This window comes from Crocuta crocuta, unplaced genomic scaffold, assembly GCF_008692635.1.
Source record: "Crocuta crocuta isolate KB4526 unplaced genomic scaffold, BGI_CrCroc_1.0 scaffold130, whole genome shotgun sequence".
Taxonomy (NCBI): domain Eukaryota; kingdom Metazoa; phylum Chordata; class Mammalia; order Carnivora; family Hyaenidae; genus Crocuta; species Crocuta crocuta.
This window is the reverse complement of record NW_027527920.1, coordinates 10983099-11008362: the sequence shown is the minus strand read 5'-3', so window position 1 is coordinate 11008362 and position 25264 is coordinate 10983099. Positions and strand designations below refer to the sequence as shown.

Below are 25264 nucleotides of genomic sequence, written 5' to 3'. Positions count from 1 at the left end.
GGTACACGTGAGCACACACAGATTAATACGACAACTCCAGACTGCCTCTCGACTCAGAGCCTCCAGTCACTGGCTGGACGCATGCTGTTTTAACCTGCGCCGAATGGGCTGCCCCGAGGCCAGGGACAGCATGCTGGTGGTGTCTCTGGACAAGGACAGCGGGGACCTTGAGCTGGCTTCTGTAGGATGAGCAAGTTACTGGCTGGAGAACGGGGAGAAGGGAGCATTGCAGGCGGGGGACAGACCCACTGCGGGAGAAGTGAGGGGAAGTGAGGAGCTGGCCTGTGGGGCAGGAATGTGGCGGGAAGCCACAGAAGTTGAACTGGCCTGGTTGTGGGAGGAACTCAGCTCCCGTTGACAGCAGGGGAGAATTGTACCCAAGGGTGTGGCGGGATTAGCTTTGTGTTGTAGGAAAGCGTCTAGGAGCAGTGATGGTTTTCTGGAGGGGGTGATGGGTGGCAGGTGGCAGCAAAGGGTTTCTGACGTGGAAGTCACTGGAGGGAACACAGCCGACTCGCTGGACTCTCAGGTCAGTGGAATTATTATTTAGTGACAGGTGATAGCTCACAGGAATGTTGGCGTGGAGAGGTGACATACGCAGGTCTGCTCCGGGCTCTAGGCACAGTGGGTCCACCATGAGGAATTTCCATTCGATAGGCAGCCAGAAGAAGGACTATTGAATATTAGCAGAAGGCTGTTCTATGGAAAACCTTATCAGAGCAGAGAAGAAATGACCACACCTTTCACTGGAGCCTAAACCCCTCTGTGGTTTCAGAAATGTAGTCCTATTAAAATCATCTGCTCTCTGCTGATCATCTGTTATGTGTGCTAGATAGTTTATGTACATCCCCTCCCTTATTTCTCCCAACAAGCCTGATAGGCAAGAAATAATATCCGCATTTTACAGATGAGGAAACTAAGATCAAAGAGCTTGCCCAAAGTTGTTGAGCCAGCAAATGATAATGCTGGAATTCAGCCTGTGATGTTGGCACCGAAACTGTGTTGTTAACCCATCAGCTGCATTGAGTCCTAGAGAGAAATTTCAGTGTTTTGGTTTTGTACTTTTCTCCCCCTGGTTTTGAGATGTAATTGACAAAAGCACTAGTTTAGGGTGTACAGGATGATGATTTATTTGTCTCATGTAGTATAAAATGATGACCATGAGAAGTTACAATCCACCGTCTCGCATATATACGAGATACATATATTTTTTCCTGGTGATGAGATCTTTTAAGGTATCCTCTTAACCCCGCTGTGTAATACCGATGAACACTACACCCCTAGTACTTACTTTGTACGTGGAAGCTTATGCCTTTTAACCACCTTTGTTCAAGATGCACCTTCACGCCCACCAGGAATATGATGCCTTTTTCCATGAGGTTGGTTGGTTGGGTTTTGTTTTGTTTTGTGTTAATTTTTATTCAATGCATGCAAACAAACAAAAAAAAAGTTTACCCATTTCTCCTAACTCCCATCCCCTGCCTCTGCCAACTACTAGTCTGCTCTCTGTCTCTGTGAGCGTGGCTTTTTAAAAAAAATTTTTTTTAATGTTTATTTATTTTTGAGAGACAGTGTGAGTGGGGAAGGGACAGAGAGAAAGACAGACAGACAGACAGAATCTGAAGCAGGCTCCAGGCTCTGATTTGTCAGCACAGCCCGACGCAAGACTCGAACCCACAGACTAGACCACGAAATCATGACCTGAGCTGAAGTCAGACTTAACCGACTGAGCCACCCAGGCGCCTTTTGGCTTTCTTTATTCTATTTTAGGTTCCACATAGAAGAGAGGTCATGTGGGATTTCTTTCTCAGACTTATTTCACTTAGACCCTGGAGGTCTATCTGTGTTGTCACAAATGGCAAGATTTCATTCTTTTTCTGGCTGAATAATATCCCACTGGATAATACATACCATATTTTCTTTATTCATTCATCCCTCATTGGATATTTAGGTTGTTTCCATAGCTTGGCTACTGTAAATAATTCTGCAGTGAACACAGAGGTACATATCTTTTTGAGTTAGAATTTTTGTTTTCTTCAGATACATACCCAGAAGTGAAATTGCTGGATTATATGATAGTTCTTTTTATAATATTTTGAGGAACCTCCCTCCTCTTTTCCCCAGTGGCTGTGCCAATTTACATTCCCACCAGTATTGCAGGAGGGCTCCCTTTTCTCCATATCCTCACCGACACTTGTTATTTCTTGTCTTTTTGATAATAGCCAGTCCAGAAGGTATGACATGGTATCTCATAGAGGTTTTGATTTTCCTGTCATATAATGACTTTGAGCATCTTTTCATGCACTGGTGGTCCATCCGTCGTCTTTGGGAAAATGTCATTTAGATCTTTGGCTTACTTTTATTATTAGATTGTTCTTTTGCTATTGAGTTATATGTATTCTTAATATATTTTAGATATTAAACCTTTGTCACATACATGATTTGCAAATCCTTTATTCAGTGGGTTGCTTTTCATTTTGCTGATGGTTTCCTTTGCTGTGCGAAAGCTCTTTAGTTTTCTGCAGTCTCGTTCATTTTTGCTTTCGTTGTTTCATTTTTGATGTCAGATTCTAAAGATCATCACCAGGACCTATGCCAAGAAGCTTACTGCCTTGGTTTTCTTTTAGGAGTTTCATGGTTTCACTTCTTACATTCAAGTCTTTAATCCCTTTCAATTTTTGTGTATGCTGTAAGACAGTGGTCCTGTTTCGTTTTTTCGCATGTAGCTGTCCACTTTTCCCAGCTTCCTTTGTTCAAGAGACTGTTCTTTCTCCATTGTATGTTCCTGGCTCTTTTGTTATAAATTAATTGACTGTATATGCTTCGGCTTATTCTTCGGCTCTCTCTTTGTTCCATTGATCCATGTGTCTGTTTTTTTGCCAGTACCATAATGTTTTGACTGCTGTTGCTTTGTAATAGAGTTTTAAATCAGGGAGTGTGATACCTCCAACCTTGTTCTTCTTTCTCAAGATTGCTTTGTCTGTTCAGGGTCTTTTGTGGTTCTGTAGAAATTTTAATATTGTTTGTTGTATTTCTGTGAAAAATGCCATTGGAATTTTAGTAGGGATTGTGTTGAATCTTTAGATAGCATTGGGTACTATGGACATTTTAACGTTGATTCTTCCAATCTGTGAACATGGAATACCTTTGCATTTAGTTGTGTCTCCTTCAACTTCTTTCTTTAATGTCTTATAGTTTTTCTATACACAGGTCTCTCCCGTCTTTGACTACATGTATTCCTAGGTCTTGTATTTTTGATGCAGTTGTATAAATGGGATTGTTCTCTTAACTTCTGTCTGATAGTTCAGTATTAACTTATAGAACCATAACAGATAATTCCGTGTTGTTTTGTATCCTGCAACTTTACTGAACTCATTGATTACTTCTGACAGTTTTTGATGGAGTCTTTAGGGTTTTCTGTATACAATATGTCATCTACACATAGTGACTGTTTGACTCCTTCCCTTCCAATTTAGATGCCTTTTATTTCTCTTAATTGCCTGATTGCTTCGGCTAGGGCTTCCACTACTCTGTCGAATAAAAGTGGCAAGCATTGGGGATCTTCATCTTGTTCCTAATCTTAGAAGAAAAGCTTTGAGCTTTTCACCATTGAGTATGATGTTAGCTTTGGGTTTATCATGTAGGCTTTAGTATGTTCAGGTACATACCCTCTCTACCCACTTCATTGGGAGTTTTTATTATCAAGGGGTATTGAGTCTTGTCAGATGCTTTTTCTGTATCTACTGAGTTGATCAAAAGGTTTTTATCCTTTGTTAGATAAAACAAATCACATGGACTGATTTGTGGATGTTGAATCATCCTTGCCTCCCTGGAGCAAATCCTACTTGATCATGGTATATGATCCTTTTAATGTAATAAATGCAGTTCACTGTATTTTGTTGAGAATTTTTGCATCTGTGTTCATCAGGCATCTGGCCTGCAATTTTCTTGTGGCATCCTTGCCTGGTTTTGGTATCAGGGTAATTTGGGCTTTATAAAATGAGTTTGAAAGAATTTCCTCCTTTTTTTTTCTTTTTTTTTTTTTTTTGAGTGTGTTTTTTCCAGTGATATTTGAGCCTGAAAATCTTTGGGTTACATCTTTTCCATTTCCCCATTTCCCCTGACATTCCCTCTCTGCCTTCAGGTGTCCTTGGTGCTGTCAGCTCTCCAGGCTGGGAACAAGGGGACCCAGGCATGTATCACAGCTGCCACTGCCGTGTCTGGGATTATCGCCGACCTGGACACCACCATCATGTTTGCGACTGCGGGGACCCTGAATGCAGAGAACAATGAGACCTTTGCAGACCACAGGTATGGGAGTGGGAAGGGTGTCCTGGGGGCTTTCTGGATTGGAAAGGTTCACGCTGGCCTGGTGGACATTAGAGACTCTGCTCAGGAACCAGAAATGTGGTGATCCGTTTGGATTTCAGTAAGATGCTCAAGGGAGAGAAAGTGAACCACTCGTCAAAACAAGTCCTTGTTGCCAACTGTAAACATGGAGTCACGCTCCAGCTTTGTGCCTTTCATAGGCTGACTCCAGCCTGCTCCAGCAGAGGACAGCTTTTTGATCTTCTATTTGCCAAGCTAGAAAGATGTGCCTCTCATTGGCTCCCAGCCCCATCGGGAGTGGCCAGGACAGGCACATTTAGCTCTTACGTAAATGGGGAGCAGGGCTCTGAGCCTGCTCTCTCTCCCAGACTGGCCCCTCAAGCCCTGCTCCTGGAGGCTGGTGCTGGGGTCCCCATTTGCTGCTAGACAGCCCTCCCCGCCCCCATATCCTTGCCACATGTCTGGCACCCTTCTTCTCTCTTCAGTCTCGGCTGGGCTAGGGAGGAGGTTGCCAGTGCTGTCACCCATTCCAGGACCCAGCTCACCTCTCAGTGAGCTACAGGGTTGGGGGCCGAACTGGTGATCCCGAATCTTTCATTGAAGTTTACTATTTATCAACGGTGTGGATACTCCTCTCCCAATTTTCCTACAGAGAAAATGAGTACCCCTGATGGGGGAGGGAAACACATCACCTCTCTTTTTCCAAGCCCTTTAGGAAAAAGCCCCGTATGAAGGGTTTCTTTGCTTCCTAACTGCTAGTAACCAAACTTTGCCCTTTGTCTGCCCCCCTCTCCTCTGCCCTCCCCACTTTCTCAGGGAGAACATTCTGAAGACAGCCAAGGCCTTGGTGGAAGACACGAAACTGCTGGTGTCAGGGGCTGCATCCACGCCAGACAAGCTGGCCCAGGCAGCCCAGTCATCAGCAGCCACCATCACCCAGCTCGCCGAGGTGGTCAAGCTGGGGGCCGCCAGCCTGGGCTCTGATGACCCCGAGACGCAGGTATGGGTGGCCTGTGGGGGGTGGGTCAGTTACCCTCATGTTTGTGTAAACACTGCAGCAAACCTCAGAAGAGGCCAAGGGCAAAGTAGGAACTTCTTGAGTAAACAGTAGGTGTGTGGGTATGTCCGTGGTTTGGGGCCTGCTAGGCGTTTATCCAGGCAGGACAATGGCATAGACTGTGATGGCGGCCACGGGGGTACAGATGACTGATGAGTGACTGAGCACAGTGAGCCCTTAGGTATAAGGGAGAGGGAAAGGCTGAGAGGACCATGCTTTGCAGGCGAGATGAGTTGAGTGGATGGTGGCTCCCTGAAGGGACAGCCAGCATGGGTGGAGAGACAAAGGTGAGTTCAGCATGGGGCAGTGCTAGACATGCATGGCGGTAGAACTAAAGAGGGGCGCAAGCCTGCACAGGGAAGGGCATGTGGATTCAGGGGTTGTGGCCATACACACAGTGGCTGCAGCCACAGGAGAGGAAGAACACAAGGTGAGAGAAATAGGGGCATTCAAGGCAGAGCTGAGGAAGCCACCATTTAAGACCACAGTAAGGAGAACAGGATGCCTGGGGAGATTGAGGAGCAGCAGCAGCTGATAGGAGGAAAGCCAGGGGGTCCTGATGTTAAGAGCCGGCGCGTGTCATCCCACCGGAGACACAGCTGAGTTGTCAAGAATATGAAGGCCTGAACAGACACATGAAACGATGTTCAGTATCCCTCCTCATCAGAGAAATACAAATCAAAACCACACTGAGATACCACCTCACACCAGTCAGAGTGTCTAAAATGAGCAAATCAGAGAACTCTAGATGCTGGCGAGGATGTGGAGAAACGGGCACCCTCCTACACTGTTGGTGGGAATGTAAACTGGTACAGCCCCTCTGGAAAACGGTGTGGAGGTTCCTCAGGAAACTAACAATAGAACTCCCCTATGACCCAGCAATAGCACTGCTAGGAATTTACCCAAGGGATACAGAAATGCTGATGCATAGGAGCACATGTACCCCAATGTTCATAGCAGCACTCTCCACAATAGCTAAAACATGGAAAGAGCCTAAGTGTCCATCAACAGATGAATGGATCAAGAAGATGTGGTTTATCTATACCATGGAATACTACATGGCAATGAGAAACAATGAAATCTGGCCATGTGTAGCAACATGGATGGACCTTGAGGGTGTTATGCTGAGCGAAATAAGTCAGGCAGAGAAGGACAAATATCATATGTTTGCACGTATAGGAGGATTAGGAGGAACTTGACGGAGGAACAAGGGGGAGAAGAAGGGCGGAAATGGTGGGGGAAAGGGAGAGAGGCAAACCATGAGAGACTCTTGAATGCTGACAAAAACTGAGGACTGATGGATGTGGGGGGGAGGGGGGATGGGCATGGAGGAGGACACTTGTGGGGATGAGCACTGAGTGTTATGTGGAAACTAATTTGACAATAAACTATTAAAAAAAAAAAAGGAAATAAAATTAAAAAAAAAAAAAGAATATGAAGGCCTGAAAGCCTGCCACTGGTCCTCGTGCAGTGGAGGGCAGTGGCCACCTCAACAAGGACTCTTCGTGTGGAGTGGCCCGATGAGGGAAGGAAAGGAAGCCAGCTTGTATGGACGCCACTTGAGAAGTCTGACTCTGAAGGCGAGGGGAGAGACGAGCTCTGAGTAGAGAAGGGCTCTGTGCTCCTGCAACTGTTTGCATTTAGCAACGTCTGCCTGCTCCTTCATCCTCAGCCTGGCCACCAGCTCCTCAGGGACAGCACCCACAGTTTATTAGCTTTGGACACCCAATACAGCTCCGGCACACAGTGGATACTCAGCAAATGTCTCTTTAGCTGTTATGGAGCTAAGAGCCCACTAGGGCCACCAGTGACGGACTCTACCCATTCCCAAGGCAGGCTTGGGCCCCTCTGCTCTCTCTGTCACGGCACCAATAGATGGCAAACACCTCAGTTTTCACTGTTTAAGCCACACTCAGCTCATCTATTTGGCCCATGTGGACAAAACTGGATTGGAAGCCTCCTATTATCCAGTGCCCCTGTTGACGACAGCCACTGTTGTGCTTCATACAAGGCTGCCAGCTTGCTCGCATGTGGCTGCGACCCTTCCCTGCCCAACATCCTCCAGTGGAGCAGAGCTCCGTGAGGAAACCTTCCACGTGGGGCCATTTTACTCCTCCTGCTGGGTCTCTCTCTGATAACATCTGAGCTCGGATCGGCTGCCCCCTGGAATTTGAAGCATTCCCAGGAATGCCTGCCTGTGGTATTGCTCTTACCCCCGTTGGAGGAAAGAAAGCCTAAAATTGCTCAGTAGGGTTGGAATTCACACTCTACAAGCCTGGCTTAGCCTTGGGAAGAGTGAACAGACTGGGGAGGATTTAAGTCTTCAAACATGAGAACATGTATCAAATTGTTTAGTCTTGACTCTCAAATGGTCTAGGAGATATCTCAGAGCCCCAACCGCTAACAAGGCCTCTCGTGGAAAATAGCCTTTCACAGAAATGTGCCTAGTCGCCCGTCAGAGGCTCAGTGACCAGGGATGGGACAGTGCGTGCTGGGTGCTGATAGCAGCCTTTGCTTGCTGTCCCTTGTTCTCTCCTGGCTGCCCCTCCCTACTGTGATTGCCCAAATCAGTATGAGTGAGGTCCGCACCCATCAGCCAGGAGCAACAAGGCCACTAGGGTTTCTGCTGTGTCCTCACATATGTTATGTGGTCACCCTCACAGCAGTGCAGTGAGATGCGTCTGGCACCACTAATGCCATTTGTATATGAGGAGCCAGAGCCCTAGAGCATAATCCACTGCGAAGCGTAAGACCACGACTCTTGAGATCACGCTGAGTAGAGTCTGAATCCCAGCCCTGCCACTCCCAGGCCCTGCGAGTGTGGACAGGAGCCCCGTGGCCCTCACATGATACAGCAGTGGTGAGATTAAGTGAGGTGGTGGGGGCACACATGCTCAGCACCTCAAGCCCCGCCCTCCGCAAAGGGAAGATGTTGCTGTTACAGGTGCAGTTGCCGCAAAGACTTAGACATTACGCATGGGATGTCATGTCTTCCTCAAGTATGGCTGGTGCTTCGGATCCCAGGTCCAACACACACCCACTGTAGGGGTGGCCTGTGATCTCTGTTCCATCACGAGAGTGAAGATACCACATGGTGTCCTGTGTAGTGAGGGTGTGCACCTGTCCGTTCAGTCATTCGGCTGAGTGCCTACTACACGCCGGGCCCTGTTCTGAGTGCAAAACACAACAGACAGAAGTCCAGGCTGGCCCACCTGGAGCTCACATCCAAGTGGGGGGAGAAGGCAATTCCATGTACTGATACACCCTATATATAAGGACACGCTGATGGAATTTCAGATAGGGGTCAGAGGTGGGGGTGGTCAGGAAAGTTCTCTAAGGACCTGACATGTGAGCTGAGACATCAGTAATGAGAAGAGCAAGAGCAGAGGCCCTGAAGTAGGAACGACTGGGATTTGCACTGGGGAAGAAAGACCCGTATGCCCGTATGTTGAGTGAGTCACAGAATCCTGCGAACCAAAGCGGGAGATGCAGGCAGGATGCCTCGGAGGCCTTGCAGGCCGGGGTGTGAGGCTCACATCTTGTTCTCCGTGTTTTGGGTTACGGGCTCAGGGTGCAGGTGAGTCATGTTGCCTCTCAGGTGTCTGCCTAGCTGCTCGCATCCTTTCCTAGGCAGCTTGGCATCACAACGGCCAGCCAAGAGGTGTAGGAACATGCTGAGTGTGCATGGGGTCTGCCTTCCGGCTCCGCGTCAGCCTCCCTTGGGGGGAGACTCCTGCATCAGCATCTTCAGGGGTGGCTCCTTGCTGCAGGCTGTAGTGCTGCCGAGATAGAGACCTGCCTCCCGGATGCCCACACCTGGCCCTCGGGCTGTGCGCACTTGGTCTTGCCAGCAGGTGACCACCAGGGCTGCTCACCTGGACATCTGCTTTCTTTCAGGTGGTGTTGATCAATGCCATCAAAGATGTGGCCAAGGCCCTTTCAGATCTGATTGGTGCCACCAAGGGAGCCGCCAGCAAGCCTGCTGATGACCCCTCCATGTACCAGCTCAAGGGTGCCGCCAAGGTAGAGCAGGGCCCCATGCCGGGGCAGGTGTGGAGGGGGAGTGCATGGTGAGAGATGCATACACAGGAATAATGGGAACATATGCATCTGAGCCCCTTCCTCACTCAGCAGCATTTTATCTCGTGGCATCAGATCCAGAAGTAAAAGCAGGGGGTGGACCTCATTGTTCTCCTCATTTTCTCTCGGCCTCTCCTTCCTATGCAGGTGATGGTGACCAATGTCACCTCCCTCCTCAAGACTGTGAAGGCCGTGGAGGATGAGGCCACCCGGGGCACACGGGCGCTCGAGGCCACGATCGAGTACATGAAACAGGAGCTCACGGTAAGGAGCCAACAGGCACCTCCCTCGGGGAACCATGTGCAAGAGTTGAGCCTCAAACAGACTTCTCTGTGATGCAGAGCGGAAGAGGTTTTTACCTGGAGCACCTGAGCTCGGGAGTCCCCCTCACCTGCCCGCTGCAGCTTTGTAGGATTGGGGCCCCATGCATAACTGACCGTTTGTTAACGTTCGATTTGTAATTAAGAAATCAATTATAATGTATCACTTAGGGCTGTTCAGGTTGAGTTCCACAAAAACTGGAGTCGAAACTAAAGCATTGCAGAAGATTCCTGGCAAAGGGAGAACTCAGCATGGCTGTTCGCTCTCACCTTGGGCTTAAATGGTGTGTACAACGTGTAGGCACGCACAGCACCTCCTGATTCCCAGGGCCATCAGCTCACACGGCTGCACACATGCGGATTTAGAGTGTGAGGTTCCCTATTAGAAAAACCTCAGCGCCTTTACCTGAGATACTTGCCTTTAAAATTCAACCTCCTTCTGTTTGCGGTCCTTCTGATTTTGGAGAAATTGACCGCGTGTTCTTTCTGGCCATGTTCCCGCATTGCGGAGTGAGGGTTCCCGGTGTTGCTGTGATATGGATATTCTCTCCTGGCCTTTTGATCGTGTCACAGCTGTGGATTGACTCATCCTAATCCCTAGAAATAGAACCAGGCTGAAAACGAGTGGTTTCAAACGGAGATTTCTTCCTAACAGGAGATATGATCAGAGACTCCGTTTCTTTTGGAGCGGGAGCAGGGGACTTGATTTTGCTGCCAGTGACTCTGCATCTTTAGAGAGTCATCGGGGAGGGCTGAAGGCCCCCGTGGATCGGCAGTAGAAGGCAGCAATCCTGTGGGGTTTTGTTGGTGATTGAGCCTTGGGTTCTCTTGTCCTGTTTTTAATGAAGCCAGTCTCGGGCGGTGTCACACTCGGTTCTCGCACAAAGAAGACACTGAAAATTGCAGGTGGTGTCGTTAAGCACTGCTTCCTGATGCTCACCTGCCTCTGTGAGCTGTATGTTTCCTACCAAAAGTCCAGGCCTACGTTCTGATAGGTGTGGGCGGAGCTAATGGTGGCAATAAAAGAGATTGGAAATTTGGAGCTTTCCTGGGATGTGGCACACAGTCAACCGAAGTATGCCAACGTGGCTTAGGAGTGACACAGGTTGTGTGTCTCCACGGACATGGGAAGTTTCCAAAGGAGTGTGTGCAAGGGCCACGTTAGTGCAAAGGGCTCCATACGCATGGTACTCATCCCCCTTTAGCATTCCGGCATGGTCCTGGGCAGCTTGATTGCGGCTGCTCATTTTTAGGGAGGTGGTGATGTTTGATGCTGGTTAACACCTGGCAAGGATGCTGGCCAGCTTCTCCCCTTTGCCTCAGGGAAGACTGCCTGGCTGGAAGGTGGTCACCTAGGGCTGAGGACATAGCAACCTCAACTGGTTTGGGGGTCCTCCCTCATGTGCAGGAACAGATGCACATTCAACATACAGCCCCTGGCTCCCATCACTCATGTTAGAGAGACAAGACAGATGGGCCTAAAGCAGAAATGGCTGGCTTGACTGACAGGTGGAATTTTAAAGTGGGATATTCACTCACCATGGTTAATTTATTTCAGCTTCTCTAAAGGGATGTGTGTGTGTATGTGTGTGTGTGTGTGAGAGAGTGTGTGTGCGCGCAAGCGCGTGCACGTGTATAGTTTTAAATAATTCACAGTGTCACTGTGGCGCACTCGGCACGAACGCCTCCACACAATTATGCAGTTATATTTGTAAGACAAGCTAAGAATAGAAGAAACTGAATGCTTCATTTCCCCCAGCCCCACACCCTCTTAGAGAGAGAGGGGGGAGCCTGCAGGGAAACATCCAGGCCAGTCCTGACCAGGAACCAGCATTAGAACCGCAGAGTTTCTGGGAGCTGCCGAAGCCCCGGCAGGGAGGGGACAGGAACTGGGAGCCACACAACCACCTTCCCCCGGGCGAGCTTCCACAGATCAAGGTTCTGTTTCCGCAGGCGAATGGTTTAATGCCGTAGACCTGTCTCCCTCACCATGTTGTTCCCTTGAAGGCTGAGTACAGGTGTGCAAGGCTTACCCGTGCTAGAATCTTGGAAGCAAGAATAATATTACTCAAATCAAATTTCTAATTTCCTGCCATTTGATGGTCTTTTCCTATTGCTGGCTCAGTTTTCAGACCGTGAGCGGCATCCTGGTCCGAGAGGAATCAATTATTTTTGTCCTTTCCTTTTCTCTTTCCTTTTTTTTTTTTTTTCACCTGTCATGTTTCTAACTTCCAGGTGTTCCAGTCAAAAGAGGTACCTGAAAAGACATCATCACCTGAAGAATCGATAAGGATGACGAAAGGCATCACCATGGCAACAGCCAAAGCCGTGGCCGCTGGGAACTCGTGCAGACAGGAGGATGTGATTGCCACCGCCAACCTGAGCCGGAAAGCCGTGTCAGATATGCTGACGGCTTGTAAGGTAAAGGCCTTGGTGTGGTTTGGGGTGGCCGGGTAATGCTCAGTCACGACTGTTTGGTTGAGTCTGGAGCAAGGGAGGCGCCGGCCATGTGGAGAAGGGAGCAGCTCAGCACCTGAAACCCAGTGATGAAAGGCGCGCTGAGGGACCCGTGGGAAATGACCCTCTAGGGTAGTTTGGGGTCTGAGAGGGGACAGAGCCAGCCTGCTGACTCACTGTCCCACTTTCCCTCTGCGTTCTTCCCAAGTAGGCAGGATGGCTTCTCTGACAGAGGTGAAGAGGCTCCCCGCCCTCTGAGGAAAAACCACATCCCACTTCTCCCTGTCCCCTTTCCAGGCCAGCATTCTGTGCCAGGAGAGGTTCTGCCATATCTGGGTGAGGAAGTGAGTCAGAGAAACAAAACAGAATGTTGGGGAACTGCCTTTTTCGCGATCTGTGCCAGCCATCTCGCAGAAACTCTTGGGATCCTTGGCTAGACAAATGGGGTAGCTGCCCTGAGCCCATCCTTGGTGAGGGAGCCCGTGGAACCTGAGCCTTACAAGCTTTGTTTTGTTTTTTTTTTTTATCTTTTAAACAAGTTAGCCATAAGAGCCCCACCCCCACCAACCTTGAGCACCCCACCCCAGACCTTCCCCCTTGTGGGGACAGCTGCATCCCAGGGGCTCTGGCTTCTGCTCGGTGATTGATTGATAACCCCCCACCATGATGGTGTGGGTTGGGGATGAGTCACAGAAGTTGAAAAGGCACCTGTTGGAGCTTGGGGTCCGAGAAGACAGGACCACTCTTTGTGGGGAAGTCACTTGCAGGGAAAGCTGGCACCAGATTCAATGGTGGCATCTCAGGGGTTCCTCAGAGCAGGTAGAGTGGCTGAGAGGTGACTGGGTAGAAGGACGGCGAGGCAGCCAGCCTGAAGGAATGGGTGCGTGAGGACCAAGCGTGGGAGACAGTGTGGGGGTGGGGGGAGGGGTTGGTTGGGAGAGGTGAAGACTGGAAAGGGGTGGGGCCGCTTTCATGGGCGACCATGTGTGCTGTGCCAGGGAGTTTAGACTCTCCTGAAGCCATAAGTATTTGCAGTTAAGATGTACTTCACGGAATCTGCCCTGTCAGAAGTGACAACTTCCACAGGGGTTACAGCTTCAGTCGGAAAATCGTACTTTTCTAGTAAGATAGGGTCTGAATGCAGCCACGGTGTACACGCAGGGAAGGCTGGCATGCATGTTGTCATTGGACCCTGGATGGGAAGGGCACCGGGGATCACCCCAAGCTGATGGATGGTGAAACAGACTTGCAGAGATTAAGGGGAATGACCATGATCACGCAGCTATTTCCTCTCAGAACTAGAACTGAAACCGAGTCCTCTAATTTCATGGCCAGTCTGTTTCTGCTATCCACGGCCTCCCAGCCACAATACTTAAGGACGCTGAGGGTGATGAGCGACAAGTGCTTTGTCTCCGTGTTACAGACATGAAATGAAAAGGGGAAATAGATTAAGGGGGAAATGGAAGGCAGCTCGATTTTCAAGTCTCTTTCTAACACACATAGCCCTGTTCTCAGGGGAGGAGGGGAAGGACAGGTGCCATTTGTGCAGCCTCTGCCTCCTTGTCATTCTGCCCCCAGATCAGGCCACCCTGACTCTGCAGGACAAAATAACAGCCAGAACTTCATACCTCAAAGCCAGGCTTGGATGACAAGTGTCAGTGCCGAGCCCTGAGGCTTCTGTTAGGATAGCACTTATTTAGCAGACTTACTGCAGAAAGGACGTGAGGCAGTTTGCCAGGAAGGACGTGCAATAAGGAATATGCGGAACACCAGGGATGCCAAGCAGCGGATCAAGAAGAAACCCTTGTGTCCAGGCAGAGGGCCTTTGGGGCCAAGCAGGGTGGCCGGGGCAAAAGTGGGAGTGCAGCAAGTTACATACCAGCTCATTTTATCAGCAAAGGAGGATTACACTCATTGCTCAGGTGGTGACAAGGGCTTGCCTACACCCTAAGTTAATTCTTGTGTTTGTCTCTTATCTTACTTACATGTGCATATGTCTGCATTATATACAGTACAATCAGCTATTACAACTAATGTCGTATGGTTGTGGTCTACGTTGCTAGGAGTCCTTATGACTGACTCTTCAATGACCGCAAATGCTCTGTCATTGAATATAATCTTACCCTCTTTTCAGATATTTCAGTTGTCTGCATTTTTAAACAGGTGCATCACCTGTACTGCCAGGAACATCTTGGGGCATGCCTGTTTTTTCTATGCTTTGCGTAATTTCCTTAGGCACGTCTCCCAGCAGTAGAATTAGTCAGATGGTATGACACCTTAATTCGTGCCTGGTTGCTCTCCCAAAGACTTCTGCCAAGTTAGAGCCGCCAGCAGTGGACAAGAACGCCCTGCCCCCACTGCCCATACAACCCTCAGTGGGGGGTGTGACACACCACCTACAAGAGCTAGCGTCCCAGCCTGTGCCTTCCCCGAGACCTGGGCTCCATCCTCCCACTTGGAGACCCAGTGGTTAAAGGCATGGCCCATTAGTCCTGGCCACTCCGATTGTCCCTACTCCTTCTGGGGTGTGTTGGGGGAGCAGGTCAGGGGAGTGCCCACCAGCTCCCCCCAGTCCTACATGGAAAGGCTTGAGTTGAACAAACACAAAGGCTAGTCACTGTTCCCCACCACTTGGACTTGTTATCCTAATGTGTGATTCATATGTGTCCTGGTTTGTGATTTATTTGCAGTTTTTAATGTGTTCTTATAAGCCCCAAGTTCTTTACAGAGTTAGGCTGGAGAAGGAAGAAAGGCTGGGTAGGGTTGCCAGATATAGCAAATAAAAAAATAGGGTTTCTCAAGTTAACATTAACATTTTTGTATTGTTTATTCAAAAACATGGTTAACTGTAATTAAGCTGGTGACCCTGTGAATGGGTGTGTCATCTGATATATTAGGACTGAATGAAGCCGACAGGTCACAAGTGCAAGAAAAAAAAGCACAGGATGCTGTATTAACCGTACATCCTTGTGTGCTTATCTTGCCGTGTATAATGTGAGATGAGTTATTTATGGCACCTCTGAGGGTTGTGGGGAGCTTACTATCTGAAGTTTCCCAGGAGCCAGAGGGCCTTGGTTGGGAGACACGGAGTGCAGTGTGGGCAGGCCATGGAGTGAGGACCTGAGTGTGATCAACCTGTGAGCAGAGAGGGCTCAGACCCTGGGACAGCAAGCGCATCTCCTGCTGTAGGCCCTAATCATGAGCCTTTCCTGGGCTTCTTAGTGCATGTGGAATTTCTTACCTTTCACTGTACGGGGGCAGGGAGAAAGGAAGGGAGGAGGGACCAGATTCACGTGCTCTTGTCTGGCACCAAGGCACCGAAAAAGAACCTGCGAGAACCTGCCACGGAGACAGGTGTGAGGCTAACAGGAGAACGCAGAGGCCGGGCACCTTCTCTATCCAGGGAGTCAGGGAAGCTTTCTCAGGGAGGTCGCTGAGGGCAAGGCGAAGGGAATTCCAGAATCAAGGTCTCCCCTTTGGGGCAGGGCTGGGCAGGGGACACCCCCACCCCTTACCGCTTGGTCCACTCACCAGCTGGTTCCTCCTGTTGAAGATGTCCACATTGCCTTCTTTCCCCAGCAAGCATCCTTCCACCCTGACGTCAGCGAGGAGGTGCGCACGAGAGCCTTGCGGTACGGGACAGAGTGCACCCTCGGCTACCTGGACCTTCTCGAGCACGTCTTGGTGGTAAGGAGGGGCGTGCGCCGGGCCAAGACTGGGGAGGAGCTTATTCAGGTGCAGACCATCCTTTCCTCAGGAAACTATCTCCTAGAGCACTGTGCTGGCTCTTGTGAGGCTGGGGCTGGACGGAGCTAAAAAGTGCCCAGCATCACACTGCTCCAGCACATCGAGATGAAAGAAGCCTCAAGAAGAAGCTATAGTTAGCATCCAGGAGAGCCAGGCTCTCTTTTTACACCAAAGAGGCAGGAATAGCATGCAAGGGGGTGGGACAGGCAAAGCCACCATTGAAACGAGGTTGGGAGGTCCCGTTAGGAAGACCCCAGTCCATCCTGGGAGGACAGGGAAAGCTCCAGAAAGGGCCACACCAGACTCCATGACAAGGAGAAACTTCCCCAGCGCTGCAGATGACCTACCAGCCTCTTGTGATCCAGTCCTTGAATGAATACCTTAGACCACACTGAGAATGCTGCTTCCCTTCCTCTGATGGCCTTCCTTCCAGCCCAGAGTGCCCACATGGAGCTGAGAAAGAAGGCTGATAGGGAAGATGCCACAAGAGGAGGTGGATGCAGTAGTCATGGCTACAAGGACTGTCCACATGGTAGCCTCAGGCTTGCACCAACTTTGGTTCCTTACGGATCCTAAGGGCCAAACCCTGGGCAACCAAGAAATGTATTTGCTGTATGTCTGTCTCTGTATTTGCTGCCATGGGGAGGTCTGGGGCAGCCCTGAGAGAATTTGTCCAGGAGTCAGACACAGCCCCAGGAGAGAATTGATGATGTCCCACATTCCCTCACTGTTCGCTCCTTCCCAAACCTTTAAAAAAAAAAAAAAAAATCCAACAGGACACAGGAAACTGTAAGCCTTTTGTTTGTGGAGCACTGAGATTTTTCATTTTGTCCATGCACTACCTCATGAAGCTAGCAGGGCAAAGGAAGGATCCAGAGAAGTTTGGCCCCTTGGTCAAGGTCACCTCACTACTAGGACAGAGCTGGAACCGAATCCCAGTTCTTGCTACTTCCAGGCCTGTGCTCCTTCCAGCACTACTCTGCCACCTTAAAATTAAATTGCCTCCTGACGTTAAGCATGTTAGGTCCCTAAAGGGAGCATTACTTTTATTCTTCACCCAGGTTAAGTGTGGTCCGTGTGAAAGTGTATCTTCTCTGAGAGTAGGCAGTCTGGGGTTACTAGCATTGAGTCCCAAAAGCCTGAACCCTGGTGAGTAGAAAACAGCGTATTGCATGTGGGCCAAGAAAACATCTTGGCCGGTCCGAGTTCGCAAAGCACGAGCCTCTCCAGCCAAACTAACTTTCTGTGTCAGAATATAGTTCAAGTGTCCAGTCTGTGAGCACATTGAGCAGGAAATTCAAGGTAATAAGAATGAAGCCAGCAAGACTTCCAAAAGGCCTTTTTTTCTTGGTGTAACATTATAGTCTCAGTCACATAGAACCTTGTTCTATCTGAAAATTAGAAGTTGCAGCAGAAGCAGTTTTAGGCTTAGGTTTAGAATCTTTGTATTCAGATCCCAGGTCTGCCACATAAATAGCCACATGACCACTGTCTTGTCTGGACTTGAGTGTCCTCAGATGTTAAACAGCTTAAGGAATTCACGAGAACATCAGGAGCCTCAGGCTTTAGGGCTGAGCTCACATGTGCTTCTCACTTCATTGAAATCCGCCCACAGGGTCCCCATTTGCTGTATTGCTTTCTGTCTCTCGCACTTTTTTTTGTCTTATTCATTTATTGGAAGGGAAGTGGTCCTGGAATTTTCTTATTCATTCCAATGAGGGATCCTCGTTTTGCCCCTTTCCCCAGCTCAATTTCTTTTTTTTTTTTTTAATGTTTATTTTTGAGGCAGAGACAAAACATGAGAAGGGGAGGGGCAGAGAGAGGGACACAGAATCCAAAACATTCTCCAGACTCCAAGCTGTCAGCACAGAGCTCAACGCAGGGCTCAAGTCCGCAAAGTGCAAGATCATGATGTGAGCCGAAGTCGGATGCCCAACCGACTGAGCCACCCAGGCACCGCTCCCCAGCTCCATTTCTTGAGCAAATGTATGTCTTCCAGTACCCGTGCCTGTTTCAGTGCAGGGCTGATCATTTACCTAGTGCCTGTGGTCCAGGCCCTGCACCCTCAGTCCTCAGGTTGGTGCTTTCCCGCTTTGCTCTTGGTGAGCCGTATAAGAGGAATGTCGCTGCAGGGCGTCCACCTCCAGCTGTGTCTCTGACAACACCACAGCCTGGATAAAAAGGAGGCAACAGCCGTTAAGGTGTTTAATGGGGTGAAGGTCTCCTGTTGTACTGTAAGCAACACAACAGCTTAGACCTGGGAGAGGAGTTCTGCCTTCATGACAAGGGGCAGGGGCCAGCACTTGAGAAGTTTTTCCAAGGGGGGGAAGAAAAATGGAACCCTCACAGGGTCCCCTTCCTGGCTTCAAGCCAACTTCATAGCCTCTGCCAATATCTGGGAACCAGATGCCGCATCTACCAAGGGACTACCCGCCCCCCTGTCTCTGACCTCGCCTCTCTCGTGTCCCATCTTGTTTGGGTGAGCAAAGAAGACAAGGCCTCCAGGGGGTGGGTGGACGTTGGCCTCTTTGCCCAAGAAAAGGCCAAAAGATCCGTTGCCTCCATGAACATTAGGGAAGATGTAGCAGCCATTCCCAGTGTCCATATTGAGAGACCCCAGCTTTATGGCCACTTCATTACGATGTCAGGCATCAGGCCCAATGATAATCATCAGGTTATTCTAGATAGGAAGAAGGGCACTTGCTGCATGGAAACCCCACATCATGTGGGATTTGGGAGATTTAACTATGGAGGCCAGAGCTTAGCAAGCAGGGGAGCACCCACTCCCTTCTTTTTCTGGGCCCAGGCAAGAGCAATTGCACTTTGCTATCGATGTGCTTCCCTTGTGGCTGCTTGTGTTAGCTGATGGGTTGTGAATTCTTCCTTGTATTTGTTAGAGAAACCAGACTCTTAAGCCTTATGTGTTGCAAAGTTGGATGGTTGATGTGACTGTTAGAAGCCTGCCATCTGAGTTTCTTTTCATCTGTCTATAGTCTTCATCAGTGTGACCCAGAATCATGGTAGAAGTAGAAACGTCCTGTTTCCCCCGAGCTGTTTTGAGGCATATGGTGTGAAGGTCGCTAGTGCTAAAATGAAATCACTAATAGAAAGGCTGAATGGCATTAAAAATGGTATAAAACATGCAGAATTTGTCTTCATCTTTTGCAAGGATGTTTTTGCCTCCTGATGACAGACGCTAATGGTTCCGACTTCAGGGAGGTATGAGTGAATTAGCATCATACCTTTATTCACATATTTATGTTTGTCTCTTTACAAAGTTAGACATAATCTTTGGAGGTTATTTTCTAATAAAAATACACCAAGAAAGCAAGCTTTCCCTGGGGATTATCGTAAATAAAGGAGAAGCAGAAGTTTGTGACTGAAAATTGGACAACTCCTAGGATGGCATTGTTTCATGTACGCCGTGGACGTTTGTAGTTTTCTTGGGCCTGCAGCTGAGAATAAGTTCATCTCTCACATTGTTAGCCCTAATTCTTCCTCCAAAGCAGACTGGGAAGAAATCTGGGCTAACACAAGACCAAAGTATGGAATATTATATACCAGTGAGAGGCCCAGGAGCCTCAACATTGAGGCCAACTGCTGAGGCCGGCGTTGGTGGAGAACCCAGCAAGACATAAGGAAAATGGAGACACACAACAGAGAAACTAGCATTCATTTCAGATTTTAAATTGGCTATTGGAGGGTGATGGGTAAAGAAATAGTTAAGAAAACTAGAGATTTTCACATGAACGCACTGCATTCTGTTCTCCTCTTCATTCTCTGGTCTTTATGGGAAGACCATGAGTAACAGGATGGCTCCCGCATCTCCATTCTGAAAAGGAAGTTAACTTAAAACTCCAACAGGAGATGGGGCACCTGGTGGCTCAGTTGGTTAAGTGCCCGACTCTTGATTTCAGCTCAGGTCATGATCTCATGGTTTGTGAATCCAAGCCCAGTGTCAGACTCTACACTGGCAGCACAGAGTCTGTTTGGGATTCTCTACCTCCTTCTCTCTCTCCCTCTGCCTTACGAGTGTGCATGCTCAGTCTCTCTCTCTGTCTCTCAAAATAAATAAATAAACATTTGAAAAACCTCTAGGGGTGCCTGGGTAGCTCAGTTGGTTAAGCGCTCAACTCTTGATTTCGGCTCAGGTCATGATCTCATGGTTTGTGGGATCAAGCCCTACATCAGACTCTGTGCTGACAGCGTGGTGCCTGCTTGGGATTCTTCTCTCTCCCTCTTTCTCTGCCCCTCTCCTGCTTGTGCTCCCTCTCTCAAAATAAATAAACTTTAAAAAAAAATTTTTTAGGGGCGCCTGGGTGGCTTAGTCGGTTAAGCGTCAACTTCGGCTCAGGTCATGATCTCACATTCGTGGGTTCGAGCCCCGCGTCGGGCTCTGTGCTGACAGCTCAAAGCCTGGAGCCTGCTTCCGATTCTGTGTCTCCCTCTCTCTCTGACCCTCCCCTGCTCACGGTGTCTCTCTCTCTCTCTCTCTCTCTCTCAGAAATAAATAAAACATTTAAAAACTAAAAAATTTTAAAAATTTTTACAAAAATAAAATTTTTAAAAATACAGATAAACTTAAAAAAACTGTAACAGGAGATCTGGAGATAGTCCCCTTGGATCTCTTAGAAAGTTGACCTCTTGTTTTAATTGATGGAAGGAACTAGTAAAATTCCTGAAAGCTGAAGAAAGGCCAGATAATTGTCTAATTTTTCAAAAACAGAAATAGAAATTAAGGTTTGGAGACAGTGTCCAGCAATTTACAGGAGTAAACTGAGGTCACTTTCAGATGGTACAAGGAGGCCAGGGATCTTCTTTAGTGAGCTGCTGCTTTCCTTAAATTTAGGCACATAAAAATGTGGGGAAAATGATGCTGCTTTAGCCTTGTTCAATTTAAATATCTTAGAGCCAGTGATTCTTAACTTTTGTAGCTAGTTTGTATAGTTCAGTTTTACTTGAGAAAAGGCTTAAAAATATAGAAAACCACATCAACATCCATGTGCCCACCATCTGCAATTAACTAACTTTGTTAATGGTTGGTCCTGTTTGGTTTAGATCCTTATTTTTTTATCCGTTATCAACCCTACTCTCCTTTTTTCTCTATCTAGGCCCAAATAACTGTCATGATTTTAACATTCTTAGATCCCTTGGAGCTGAAAGTCCATCTCCTGTCTCCTACTACCACAATCAGAGAAACAGCAGCACATGCACACAACATTGTTCCTTAAAATGTTAAGAGGGGCCCCAGACCCAAATGCCCATCTGAATTCTGTGGGATTTAGAAACTCCAAATCAATAACCCTGCTTGGGGAATCTTTTCCTTTGGAGAATCCAGTTAGCAGTCCACAAATAATGGGATCCAATTTAGGCAGAGCCCCATCCCTGCTGCCCGGGGAGCTGCTTTTTGAAGCTTTAGGTGTGCCCATTTGGGCACTGCCGGCCTCCTGCAGTGGCTGTTTGCTGGTTCATCTTCGAGGGTTTGTACAAGAAGCAGCCACATTGCCTGTGCAGCAGCCACAGTTCAGTATTGCTGCTGAAACACAGTGTGAGATCTTTGACAGCCTTAAAATTACCCTCGCTTCCACCAGCAGAGCTTTAATTTGGTTCTGTCTCTCGTCTGCTATTAGAAATCATGTTGACTTAATGGCAGAATAAAAATAGAACTCCTTTCCTCCTGCCTTATCTGAATAGGATACTTTACCATAGGGCTTGTCATTTCTCTGAGCCAGAGTATATGAAGGAGTGGTTCTCTCTCTCCCTCCAGGCTCTTCTTTTAAAGAGAGAAGTCTGGAATCACTCCACTTAGATGGTGTCAGTGAATATCACCACCACACCCCTAACTTTTTTTCCAGCTTTAACTGGAAAGCGTAACCAACATACAATAAGCAGATATTTAAAGTGTGCAATTTGAGGACTGATATCTGAATACATCCTTGAAAGCATCACCACAATCAAAATAACATATGTATCCATTACTCCTCAGAATTTCTAAGCTACTGCTTGTCTTTTTGTTGTTATAGATTTGTTTGCACTTTCTAGACTTTTATGTAAATGGAATATGTAGCACATACTTTTCTTTGGATTCTTTCACTCAGCATCAACATTTTCAGTTCTCTCTATGTTGTTATGTATAACAATAATTTGTCCCCTTTTATTGCTCAGTAGTATTCCATCAGATGGATCTGCCATACGTGTCCATCTTTAGGTGAAGAGAGAAACATGTAGGTTGTTTCCAGATTCTGATCACTACAAACAGAACTGCCAAGATCATTCTCTATACAAGTCTGTGAGACCAAACTTGTTCATTTCTCTCCGATAAATACCTAGATGTGAAATACTTACAGAGTATACTTTTTTTTTTTGACATTTTTAGGACACTTTTTATAGTAGTTACACTACTTTACATTGCCTCCAGCAGAATATGAGAGTTCCAGTTGCTCCACACCCTTGTCAACACTTGAAAGGGTCTGTCTTTTTAATTTTAGCCATTCCAGGGGGTGTGCAGTAGTATCTCACCGTGGTTTCAATGTACATTGTTAAGTATCTTTTTTATGCACCTGTTTGCCTTCTGTATGTCTTTTTTGATGAAATGCCTGTTCAGATGTTTTGCCTGTTTTTCACTGGGTTTGTCTTATTATGGAATTTTGAGAATTTTTTATATTTTCCAGATACAAATTGTGAGATTTTTTTTTTTAATCCTTTCTCTTAGGTAGTGGTTTGCCTTGTTTTCATAACAATGTCTGGAGAGTGATGGGAATGTGTGTTATTAAAAAATAAAATAACAGTGCTGCAGAGAGTTAAGGAAACAAAAAGTGCAGATAGAACTTGAAAAAATATCCAAGTAAAACCAAAATATATCTTATATCTCAAATAATTAAATGTATAAGATGAATTCAGTGTTTTTGTTTGCGAAAGTTGTCAAATTATTTTTAGGATTATATCCCAGTGTAAGGGAAGGAAAAATAATTTTCTCTCTACACTTCTGAGTTCTCGCCTAGACCCTGTGTAGGAAGACAGATTAACAAGAGAAAATCAAATATATTAACTTGTGTATCTCATGGATGCATAGCATATATCCAGGGGGCAAATGAGTGACTACACAGGTGGCCTAAACCACTGGCTTAAATACCATCTTCAGGCCAATGAAAAAAAAAAAAGGTGTGTGATTTGTTTGGGACCAGTGTTGGGCGGTTACCAGGAAAACTCAGTAGAGCAAGATGATTATGCAGATTTAAGTCTGTGCCTTCTCTACTGATAAATACTTTCCTGATAGTCAACCTTCTCATCAGGCGGGGAGAGGGAGACACTCTTAACAAATGAAAATTTGCTTTGTCCATGTAAATTTCTCTTTCAAAAGAGTAACTTCTACTCTGTTTTCCGAGCTTCTCCTGTGTCTCTCAAAATAATTAGCTCAAAACAGTCCTTATACCAGAGAGGTTATTTGGGGGTGGCATGCTCTGCTACCCCTCACCAGCCTCTGTTCTTTTATTTGCATGCGAGATTGCCTTTTTAACCAACTTTTTGAGATATAATTGGCATATGACAGAATTTTCCCATTTCAGGCATTACATTAATCGGTTTTTACTCAGTTTACAGAGTTGTGCGCCTATCACAAAATATTAGAACATTTGCATCACCCCAAAAAGAAACCTCATACCCTTAAGCAGTCATCCATTGCCCTCACCCCATTTCCAAGCCCTAGACAAACAATCATCTCTTGCTGCCTCTGCAGATTTGCCCATTCTGGACTTTTCATATAAATGGAATCAGTTTACTGTCTTTTGTGACTGGTTCTTTAAATTAGCATAATGTTTTTAAAGTTCTAACGCATAAATTTCCAAGTTTATGATTTTTAAAGTTTTCAAGCCAAGTTTTTATGTTTTGTCCTCTAAGAATCCTTACCAAATACGAGATCACAAAGATTATTTTCCTTGGTTTGCTTCTGTATAGTTTTAATTCTTATATTTAGGTTTATACTCTATTTCTAGTTAATTCATGCATATGGTGTGGGGAAAGGGCCAAGATTTATACTCCTACATAGTGCTATCCAGTTGTTCCATCACCACTTGTTGAAACAGATTATGCTGTCCCCATTGAATTAAAGGCCTCTTAGCACCTTTAATGACAGTCAGTTGACTATATGTGTGAATCTAGTTATGGATTCTTTTCTGCTCCAGTGATCTATTTGTCCATGTACCAATATCATAATGTCTTGATTACTGCCACTTTATATGAGTCTTAAAATCTGGTAGTCTAAGACTTTCAACTTTGTTCTTTTTCAAAATAGTTTTAGCTCTTCAATGTGCTTTGCATTTCATATCATCTTGTCAATATATTTAAAAAAAACTTGTTGGGATTTTGACTGGGATTGTGGGGGATTTTGAGGGTAATTGACATTTCAAGAGTGTTCTAATCTATAAATATATATCTCCATTTATTTAGGTCTCCTCTAATAACTTCAACAATGTTCATAACTTTTAGCCTTCATGTCTTGTACACCTGTTGTCACATTTAACACTAGGTATTTCATAATTTTTATGGTGTTATAAATGATTCTGCTTTTTCTTAATTCCCTAATTTTTATTGCTTTTGTGCCTAAAAATATAATTGATGCTTTTATATTGACCTGATAGCCTATTAGCTTGCTACACTCACTTATTAGTTCTAGAAGCATCTTTTACATACACCTCAAAATTTTCTACATAGACATTCACATTATTTATAAACAAAGATTATTTTACTTCTCCTTTTCCATCTTTGTGCCATTTACTTATTTTTCTGGTCTTATTGCACTGTTCAGGAATCTTAGTACAATATTGGTTGGGGAGTGAGACCAACCATCCTTACCATATTCTTGATCTTAGGAGGAGAACATTCAGTCTTTTGATTATTTAGCATGAGTCTCCTCATCATACTTTTAATTCTTTGCTTATTCTTGCTGTATTGACTACCATGGATAAACCAACTAACCAACGAACAAGGCTATGGACCACTTAGCTTTTCAAACCCTGAGCCATAACCATTATTCACTTGGTGACCTTACAACATGTATTGTTTCAGGGGGAAAAAAATAGTATAAGCCTTTTACAATTAAATGGTGTCAAATGCTAGCATTTGAGCCTAGATCAGTGATTCACAGCCTTGGCTCTATACAAGAATCACATGGGGCACTTTTAAAAACCTTGGTGCCCAACCTGTACTTCAGTCCAGTTCCATCAATCTCCCTGATAGGGTTATGTATTATATTAAATTACATATTAATTTGTGCAAT

General features: G+C 46.6%; 1 protein-coding gene across 1 annotated transcript in view; it reads left to right on the top strand.

Moving 5' to 3' along the window:
* TLN2 (talin 2) overlaps positions 1-25264 on the top strand; it is a 425012-nt gene that overhangs the window by 376671 nt on the left and 23077 nt on the right. Inside the window, exons 46-51 of the mRNA XM_077745320.1 lie at positions 4145-4311; positions 5146-5329; positions 9284-9409; positions 9614-9730; positions 12022-12207; positions 15823-15930. Coding sequence (XP_077601446.1) covers positions 4145-4311; positions 5146-5329; positions 9284-9409; positions 9614-9730; positions 12022-12207; positions 15823-15930 — 888 coding nt within the window. The remainder of the gene's footprint in view (positions 1-4144; positions 4312-5145; positions 5330-9283; positions 9410-9613; positions 9731-12021; positions 12208-15822; positions 15931-25264) is intronic.